The 10802-nt window shown below is 34.6% G+C and overlaps 1 protein-coding gene across 1 annotated transcript in view; it reads left to right on the forward strand.

The window, feature by feature from the left end:
• Nucleotides 1-10802, forward strand: part of LOC123245940 (complement factor H-like) — a 115292-nt gene that overhangs the window by 69268 nt on the left and 35222 nt on the right. The window contains exons 9-12 of the mRNA XM_044674909.1: nt 2043-2219; nt 4081-4290; nt 6604-6777; nt 7653-7829. Of these exons, the coding sequence (XP_044530844.1) occupies nt 2043-2219; nt 4081-4290; nt 6604-6777; nt 7653-7829 (738 nt within the window). The remainder of the gene's footprint in view (nt 1-2042; nt 2220-4080; nt 4291-6603; nt 6778-7652; nt 7830-10802) is intronic.

Consider the following 10802-nt stretch of genomic DNA (forward strand, 5'->3'; position numbering starts at 1 on the left):
CTACCCACATTCAGAGGAAGAACTACAGGAAAGGAAACACAGAAGAAAAACAACTGCTCGAACACTTGGGTTGATGAGGACATGATTGGGGATGTAGACCCAAAAGGACCACACCAATGCAACTATCAATAATATGTAAATAAGTCTTGATTGATGACACATGTGAAAACCAGTGGAAATAGGAGTTAGCTATGGAGGGGAGGAGAGTTTGAGGGGGCAAAAGGGAAAGTAAAAACATGAATCATGTAACCATGGAAAATTTTTCTAAAAATAAAAAAAAGCTAATTAATTAAAATTTTTAAAAAGGCAGAAGAGATATTGGACAGTCATTAGTGGGGATGAGAGGATTTTTTCAGGATAGGAAATATATAAGCATGGTTTTAGGCAATCAGAAATAAGCTGCTAGACAAGAATAGGATATCTAGAAGTAGAAATGAGAATCAACTAGTAAAACGTCTGGAAGTACTGCTTTGTTCCAAAGCACTATAGGAATATGAGAAATTTTTATCAGTATAAAATTGCTTCAGTCTCTTCCCCTACTGGTTTTCTATGATTAGAGGAAGAAATTAACACTAAAATGCTATTAAAATTAGATGAGTAACAAATAAGAATGCAAATTAAGTGTTACTTATCTATAATGGGAGGATGCTTACCTGTGACTGCTCTATTAAATGTTTTATTGTAAAAACTGCATATTGTTTTCCAAGTCATTTTCTTTTGTTACATCTTAAGATAAAATGTTACCATCTCATTTTTAGTAAATGAAAGTTTTGAACAAATAAAAAAGAATATGACAAGTATGAATAAATATAACTAGATCATTGGAAAATTGAGTTGAAAGAATTTAGTAGAGTAGTTTTTTAGGAATTTAGGGAGTGAACAGATTAATATGAAATTAGCTTTAAAAGGTCGGTAATACCAGCCTGAAGATTTTGTGTTATGGTTTAAAAACAAGGATGGAGTTGATGAAAGATTTTGAACAGGTGAGATATATAATCAGATATGTCTTGGGAAGATTATTTCAGTAATATCCTACATGAAAGATTGTCAAGAGGAAAGACTGAATGTGGGGAAACTAACAGGCTACAACAATGGGTCTAATTGAGAGAAAATGAGAATCATAGTCACCTGAGAAATGGAAAGGAGAGAGAGGTCAAAAATAATTCAGACCAGTTATGGAATTAGAAAGAGGGAAGAATCAAGAATCCCTCCAATCTGAATTTATATTCCATTAAATCTCCTTTTTTGTCTTTGGATATATGTTTAAATCTTAATCAACTCATTTATTTGTCTTTCTAAACAAAACTTGTGAATATATGGTTCATTTAGATTGCAACTTTATTTTGTCTTCTGGTTCTTTTTATAGCAACAATCTCAAGATTGAAATGATTCAGTTTCTATAGGGATAAATGGATTTTATCACTGGCAGATGATTTGAAATTTAGTGAATCCCCTTCTAAGCTGAAATTGACATATGGCCTAGAAACCAAAGGATTCTAAGGACCTCTTTATCTCTTTTCTTTTCTGTTTGCCATCATCATTGTAGAAGCAAAAGGGAATTGGATAAAACTGGGATTAATTTTTACACCTTGTTTTCATGCTTTAACACAGCCAGAGAATATATTACAACTGTCCATTCACCCCATAATAAACTTAATCTTGTCCTGTGTAAAAATAGTTGTTGGCCAGAATCTACTTGAAATCTATTCCGAAGAGGAGAACCTGTTAGGGTCAAGTTCTCACCATGACAAGCCAAAGGAGTAATATTTAGTGGGTACTGTTGGCAAAAAACAAACAAACAAACAAACAAAAAAACATGTAAATTAGAGGTCCATAGAGGTAATGAGAGAAAGCAGGTTAGGGAGAGAAACAAATATTTCTTATAATTAGTAAGCCACAGATTTTGCATAATGCTTACAGTTTGTCCTCATTTGACTTGAACTTGGAAATTCTGTGAATAGGAGAAACTGTAGCCTCTGACATATAAGCTAACATAATTATGAATAGAAGAAATTATATCGCCTAACATAAATATCTTCCAGCAATGAAATCGTGTGCACCTCCACCACAAATACCTAATTCTCAGGATATGGATATAACAGTGAATTATAAGGATGGTGAAAAAATAAGTATTATTTGTAAAGAAAATTACATTCTTCAAGGACAAGAAGAGATAATATGTGAAAATGGACGTTGGAATTCATTACCCAAATGCATTGGTTAGTATTTCATATCTTGCAAAATAGCTTTCCTTCAAAAATGGTGTTGACTTCTCTATCTGAGGTGTGTTAAAAGGGAAATGGGACACCCTGCATGAAGAATGTTAACAGGTCACCAGGGTTTAGCATTACCTGATCTGACAGGGTATCTCCCTCTGAGACAGAGAATAAAGATGAAGGCTTCTCTGTCTTTAGCCAATATAAACAGGAATCACAGCTATCAATAACAGAAGCAGAGAAACTCCTTAGGAGATGGAATAGACTTTTGACTAGGACTTTGCTCAACCTAGCTCCTCCAAGGGTTCCCTCTCTTGCCATAGACAGCTAACCTGGAAAAGAAATCAGAACACATGACTGGGAATTTTGCTTTACCCAGTTGGGGAGAAATCTCAAATCCAGTGTTAACCTCCACTTAACAAATCTTCTTTCTTCTGTCAACAAATTTGAATGCTATTTGTTTATTTTTATGATGGTTCATTAAAATTAATTATATTAATTAGAAGATTAAATTAGATTGGGAAAGACCGTAGTAGGAATCCCTAACACCCAAAAGAACCACAGTCTTCAACCCTCAGCCACAGCTAAGGCAAGTTTGGACATCCTCTCTATCTAGATGTTCTCCTTATATTAGCTAACCCTCTGCTAAGTAATTGAAGCAAGTCTCTAGGTTGTTAGCTGATTTAGTTAAGAGGTACACTGAAGGCTAAATCCAGTCACCCATGGGCTAACCCTCAAAGTAAACTGCTAGTTCAATTGAGTCCACACAGGTATTGATTTCTAAGGATCAGAACAGATGCAGGATAACAGTAGATATCCAATCAGGAAGCACTTTATCAGGATTTGGATGATTTCAGTCCAGAAGAAGGGTCTCAGAGCTGTCCCTCCTCACAGAGTTCAAGAGCAACCCCCCAAAAGTCCCTTCATAGGCACCATTGACTCCCAGAATCCTTCTGCTACCAACCTTCCATCCTCTTCTTCCTGCTTCTTCTGTTCCTACACATTTCTCTGCATCAGTTTGCAAAAATCCCACTCTTCAGGTGCCTAGAGATTAGTATAGATCATGTGACAATAAAAAAGTAATCTTTTCAATTGGCCCTGGAGCTAAATGACTATAGATGTGGGCAAATTTACTTCCTAGAAAGCTGTTTAATAACATGAAACCGAAGACATCATTTTGTTGTGTTATTTTCTAGTATCTGAAAAGTCCCTCAGTTTCATCCCATCTGCCAGGGAAGCTATTTGTATATCTTGGGTAGACACACTCTTAACTCACAGATACCCACAACTTGCTTTAGCCTGCGTACCAAGATAGTTTGCTGAATTGTGACTGTGGTCCATGTTACAGCTTCTTGGAATCACAGGTGAGAATTGAGTGGCAGGTGGACACAAAAAGAGGAAACAAGTCCTGAAAATGGCTTAGCAAATCTCCCACAACATATATTATTCTTCTCTGAACAAGTCAATGAAAAAGAAGAATGAGTCAGTCACATAAATAGTCGATAGAAAGAGGTACTAGAAAGTCTAATAATAAGGGGAATATGGGATGACAGTCTAGAGCTGGAAGAAATTCTAGAGACCATGTAGAGTCCAACAACTGTTTTTTGCTAGATTAAGAATCTGTGGCTGAGAATTTAAATGGCTCACACAATGTCAAATAGTTAGTAAATGGCAGAACTGGGATCTGAACTTGAATTTTCTGACTCCAGGGTCAGTGCTCTTTTCAATGCATCATGGCCTTTGTAAAATAGTTATACATTAAAAATTGCTTTGCAGTGATATTCAATAAAAGAGTTTTATTTTTGTTTTCTCCTAACAATTGTATTTGATACTTTTTTATAACCATATTCTCTTCTCCACATAGAAAAACAGCCATGTTCTAAGCCACCTGCTATAAAATATGGAGACATTAAGCAAGTGACCACATCAAAAGAAGATAAGGACAATCTGGAGCCCAGTACCTATGCACATAATACTAGAGTAAGCTACATGTGTCAGCAGGGTTTCATAATGATTGGAGAAGAGGAAATAAAATGCAATATGGGAAAATGGAGCTCACCTCCTCATTGTATTGGTAATGATGCTTCTTGGCAAGTTTTCCACAAGATAGTAGCTCTAAACACTCACAATAGAATCAGTCAACTAGAATGTACTAAGTACTTGTAGCGTGCCAGAGCATTTTGCTAGAGAGATACAAACAAACATAAGACAATCTATGATCTCAAAAATTATATTGAACTAGAGAAAATCTATGGGTAAGCAAGTGGAAAAGTTTTTCTCTGGTATAAATGTAAGGGATGTGGATTATTATTCCACTAGGCACCACTAGTCATCAGTGTTTCTGACCCAAAAGGATAATTTTTCTTATTCCCTCATTGTACCCTTGCTTTATTCAATATGATGATGTCAATTTTAGGAAGAAAAAAGTAGCAAAAGTAATAATGGATGGATTATCTTGTCTTGTGCAATGCATGCATGCTTTGTTTCAAGAAAGCTATGAGGAAATCATACTGTAAACTTCAAAAAACTGTATAAATAGGAAACAAAACCTCTATACTTGTCATCTCCCAATCTCCTCATTTCACAGATGAGTAAACTGAGGTCCAAAGTTATGTAGTGATTTTGACCACTGAAATATGGTAATTTAATGGTAGAATGATGTCTGGAACTCATTTCCTACCTCACATTTGACAACTTTTTATACTGGTCATTCCTGCATTTTCATCAACAGAATGAACTACAAAGTTCTATTCAGTGCACTATTCTGCTTTTTCTATGTGTATGATTTTTTTCCCCATCACTTACTAACACCTCAGCATTTTAATCTGTGTATTGTCACAATCCTTCACCAGTTTCTAGAACGCCCTCCCCCTTCATCTCAGCCTCCTAGTTTTCTAGTTTCCTTCAAGTCCCAGTTAAAATCCTGTCTTCCGCAGGAAACTTTTTGTGATAATCCATCATTATAGGACCTCCCTTTCCTTAGTAATTTATAATTTATTATGTATATAGCTTGTTTGTATATAATTTGCATGTTGTCTCCCCATTAGACCATGAGCTTCTTGAGAGCAGGAATTCTCTTTTACTTTTCTTGTATACTCAGAATTCAGCACAATGTTTGATTTATTGACCAAGTGGAATTTTCAATGTGGGAAGAGACTTTGATCAAAATCAACTATAGATTTCTAATATTCTATTTAGTGATATTCTCCAATAGTCAGGAGACAATCAGTGTCTTTCAGATAATCTTTCGGAGAGGTAATAAAGCTGAGTGACTTAATTACTGTGAATTTAGATATTTAGTATCTAAATATCACAAATCAAAACTGATCTCTAATTATTATTAGCTGTGTGATCCTGAGAAAGTCAATTTACTTTCCTGACACTCAGTTTTCCTCACATGTAAAAAGGAAATACTAATCTCTGTAGGATCTACTTCACACAGTTATTAGCAGGAATAAATGAGATAAATAATATAAACTACTGAGCAAATTCCAAATCACAATGGAAATGCCAGTATTATTATCAGTTAGAAAGAAATACCTGAAAATACACTTTGAAAATGTTATTGCCTAATTATACCTAATGCATTGTATTATACTGCTAATTCTTCCATCAATACTTAACATTTATAGAGCACTTTATTTTTAAACCCTTACCTTCTGTCTTAGAATTGACACTAAGTATTAGTTCCAAAGCAGAAAAATGGTAAGGGGTAGACAATTGCTGTTAAGTGACTCTCCCAAAGTCACCCAGCTAGGAGGTGTCTGAGGTTAGATCAGACTCTACAAGCTCCCATATTCATTCCTGGCTCTCTATCCACTGTGCCATGTAGCTGCCCTGATATAACACTTTATGTGTGCAGAGAATTTTACAAGCATTCACTCATTTTTCCTAACAACAATCCTTGGAGGTAGGTTATATTAATGTCATCTCAATTTTACTTACCTAGAAACCGAGGCAGCAGAGATTGTGACTTGCCCATGATCAAATAGTTGCTAAGTATCTGAGGCTCAATTGAGATTCAGGCTCTACCCTCTGTCCTGTGCCACCTGGCTATCGCTAAAGTTACATTCTAGATGGTCTACATCATGAATTCCATTGAAATAAATGTCATGATAAAATTTTCTAGAACAGTTGGCATTCTTTCAATTTCAACAGAATAAATGACCAGATTTTGATTTTCTATCTGAACAAAACTTTCTGTTTTTGTGAAGTTAATTGATTTGGATAAAATTATTCATAAATAAGCATTATTTATGATAACATATTATACATCATCAAATATTATCACTTCTAATTTTATCATAATAAATATTTGCTAATATATATAATAAAATAAAATTTTCAAAATTAACATAAAGGATATATTTTTGTCATTATTTTTCAGGAATTCCATGTGGAAAACCACCTCAAATACGTAATGGTATCATTGTTAAAGTGTCAGGAAGTTATGAATTTGAAGAAGAAGTGATATACGCATGTAAAGAAGGTTATAACATTGATGGACTAGCAACTATAACTTGTAATGGAGGAACCTGGTCTAGTCCACCACAATGTAAAGGTAGAAGATCTTTTCTTTCTTTTCAAGGACAATTTAATTTTTTTTAAGTACCTATGCCTAGCTTAGAAATTATTTTCACTAAGTAACCCTAGCATGACCAAAACAATATAAAAGACAAATGAAAAAATAGATATGATTTCCCAAAGTCATCTTTGAATTAGAATTGTCCAAATGTTAACTAGAAGCAGCTTAATAATTCAATACAAAATGGAGAATAATCATAATACAATAACTTTATAGTCTTCAAATAGATTATCTTCTGAATAATTTATCTGTTCTTTTAAAAAGTAATATATACTTCACAGTGTACTGGGGGTTAGAAAATAGAGCAACAATTTCTTTGCTTTCTAATTCCTTATTGGCACTAAGTTTTCTCTGGACAAAGTTAATAATCCAACAAGAACCAATGAAGTCTGTGGACATGCTCACAAGTACCAGAAAGTCTTTCTAAGCCTGAATGCCTACTTTATCATCAAGAGAATTTAGCACAATATGGCTTATTTCATACTGATGCTGGTAATTCTCACTTTCTTTAGTTTTAATAGTTAGGATAAAAAATTTTGAGTTTTAAATCAATTTGAATAAGCCAGTGATATTTTGAAGTCCCTTTCTTTCCCACTATAGTCCCAATAAAGTTCTCCTTAAATGTGTCTCTTTTGGGGAATTCATGTTTTTATTTATTTTGAATCCCCTTTTATTCTCTATCCTTGCTAAGTTGTCCTGGGAAAACCAGCAAAAACCCTAATGTTTTAAGTTTCTGAAGTAAGTGCCTTGAAAAACAAGAGTGTGTTTTACCACCATGTTGTTGCAGTGATTTGATTGATCATATCTTTCTTTAAAATGCAATCAATTACACAAATATACATGTTTTTCAGATGTAAGATGTTCACGCCCTCCCAGGTTTAATAATTCTGACATGCTTGGTACTTCAAAAAGCTATTATATGCCAGGAGATAAAGTGGTTTATCATTGTCTATCAAATTTCCAGCCTGAAGGATCAACTGAGGTAATTTGTATAGGACCCAACTGGAAAGGGGATCCTCAATGCAAAGGTATTTACTAATTTTTTTGGATTCTTTTCCCTATGTACTGATGTCATGGGTCTGGAAAACTAAAAAAAAAAAACTCATCAATGCTTTTCACCTCAGTCTTTGAAAACTGCCTGGAACTTGGAAAGGTTAATTGACATGTCCAAGCTCATTTGATCAATGAAGGGCAGAGATGGCAGTTTAAACTAAGTTAACCTGATTCCAAGAAAGAGTCTATATCTCTTATGCCTCAATAATTTAATTAAACTGATTAATTAAAAACAAATTGCTTAATAAAAACACGAGTTCCATGAGGGCAGGAACTACCTGAAATTTTGGCAGAAACTTAAATTTTGTATGTACTGCAGGGCTTAGCACAAGGGCTTTTTAAAACATTTGTTGAATTGATGTTGAGTTATGTATGCAGTGCAAAGAATTCATTTCTTTAGAAGGAATTAAATAATTAAATTATTATAATCTTTAATTAAATAATTAAATTATTATAATCTTTCAGAAACAGTTTGGTAGTCCTGCCTTCATTAATGCCACTTCTATTGTTTTTATATTCTCAATCAAATATTATAGTTCTATTTTATTTTCTTTCTGCTAAAATTTCTGATGTCTTTTAAACCATTGATTCAATTTCTTGGAATTTTCTCTAACCTTGACTTCCATGACACTACACTTTCTCTGTCTCTTCTGCTTCCATGTTTTCTTTTCTTTTTTTGACCATCATTGTCTCCTATAGTTCTGAACTAGATTTTCTATTAGAAAGTTCTTCTCTTAGATTATAGTAATCCCCTGTGAATTGTGGATATTTTACATCCCTTCTCCCACCTTCAACCTTGACTTACTCTTTCTAGTTCCACATTTCTTCCTATTTCTAATGTGCCTCTATTATTTGAATCTCTTTAAAAACTTCAGATTTACGTTAGGGGATCTATCATCACATTGATATGGATACTCCTATAAATGATACAGATTTCAATCCATACATGCATACCCATGTTGTATGATTTTTGAAAAAGTCTTTTGGCGCATAGGCCAATTCATATGGATCTCATGATGTCATCATTGTAGGCATTCCTTCTAACTATGTAGCTTGAAGGCCATCTATGCCTGCCTTTTCTGTATGGCTCTGTACTTTAATTCCATAGAATTGTAGTGGAGGATTCACCTTACATGAGAGAAGCATTTCTTAAGATCTGTTGATATTGAAAAAGTGTCATTGAAGCACATTGCATTTATATTGCTTTTCCCTTGTTCACATTATATGATCAGTCCAAGTCTATGTTTTATTAGATATTTCTCTCATGACAACTTTTGCTCCTTTCTTGCTTGATTCCTTTTTTGAAATATTTCACAGCTTGAATCTGCCCAGTGCACATTACTTTCATCACTCTTCATGTGATCTTCAAATTCAATTTTTCAGAATTTGGCTCTGTGACTCACCATATAAATTTTATTTCTTAAAGAGGCATTTATTTAATTCATTTATATAATTTATATTTATTCATTCTATTTATTATTTATAATTTATATAATGTATTATTATCTTTGGATTATTATGATAATTTCTTGATTTCCCAGGAAGGAAATCAGCCCCAACCTGTACTCCGACTATTTAATTTTGTCTCATCAGTGTTTCTATTCATAATGCCCATCCAAGATGTGTGTATACACGTGAAATGGAGACAAGATATCCTGATAGCAAAAAGAATTATACCCTACTTCCTCAACAAACATCTTTCCTGAAGTTCTAGAAAGTCAATTCTTCATGAAAATATCAGAAATCTTATAGAAAAATCTAAAGAAAATTACAATTATTTTTTTCCTAGCCAAGAGAGCATAGAGAGAAAGAAATCTACAGACACTAGTGCCAGGATATGTCTAGGAATACACAATCTGCAGAGCAATAAAGCACCAAGGCAATAAATGAACTGAAATTGAGAATAACATTGACAGAGGCTGCCTGGATACTCATCTGTTCCTTTCCCATAATGTTGCTTCAAATAAGACTGGATGATGGTCCAGCCCTATGTTATCCTCAAGAAAAGGCTTAATGACAATGCTATGTTAAGGGTTAGACTGATCCTGGCTTCCTCTTCAACTGCCCTCAGTGGTGGCCCTGCTGTGGATGCTGGTATGACCTTGAGTCCTGCTGTGACTGCCACTCCTGGAATTCTCCATGATTTGTGCTTCTTTGGCCTATTCCTTTACTCTACCTGATATTCATGAATTAAGGATTTGTGTCCTCTTGTAGCCAGGGATCAAAACAGAATGGATTAGGCACCTGTCTGTTCATGCGTTCTATGAAACAGGGCATCTTAAGAACGTTATTTTCCATGTTCCCCAACATATTTCTGTTCAAAATTTCCATAGGATTCTGGCAGTATTATTGTGTAGTCTTGAAGAAACTGGAGGAAGTTTTAGTTATTTTGCTTTGGTTTTCTTTCTCAGTGCTTCTTTTGATTATTTTATTAAATCTTGACTGGAATTTTATGAACATATCTGGGCTCCTCCACTTCCCAAATTTCAAGAATTTCTATTTCTTAGAGGTGAGTTGGACCTGGGATTCTGGATCTTGGACTGCTTCTGAAAAGACTGCTGAATCTTCTCCTTTGGTGCTTAGACCAGGGTGAGTGAGAAGCTGACCCTCTTTTCCTGGCTTCTGGAGAGATTAGTTCCAGAGAGGCCTCCCCTTCTTGGAGGAGGTGTTGTGTGCAGATGCAAAGCATGGAATCCCTGCAAAGGTACAGGGAGAGCCTCACCCAGAATTCCAGGGGATCCCCCCTGGAGAACTTTGGGTGAGGGGCAGTTGAGAAGGGTTGAAGACAGTTAATTTGTGGGATTGGATGTAAGCAGACACTCTGCTTGATTCTCCTGACTTGGGGTTTCTCCTGAAGTATAAGCTAGTGATTTCTACTCATAGGGTTAGCCTATTTGTCATTACTATTCTTCATTAATATAATTATATAATTACTTAGCGATTAGAGA

Source organism: Gracilinanus agilis, chromosome 4 (genome assembly GCF_016433145.1).
Source record: "Gracilinanus agilis isolate LMUSP501 chromosome 4, AgileGrace, whole genome shotgun sequence".
Lineage (NCBI taxonomy): Eukaryota > Metazoa > Chordata > Mammalia > Didelphimorphia > Didelphidae > Gracilinanus > Gracilinanus agilis.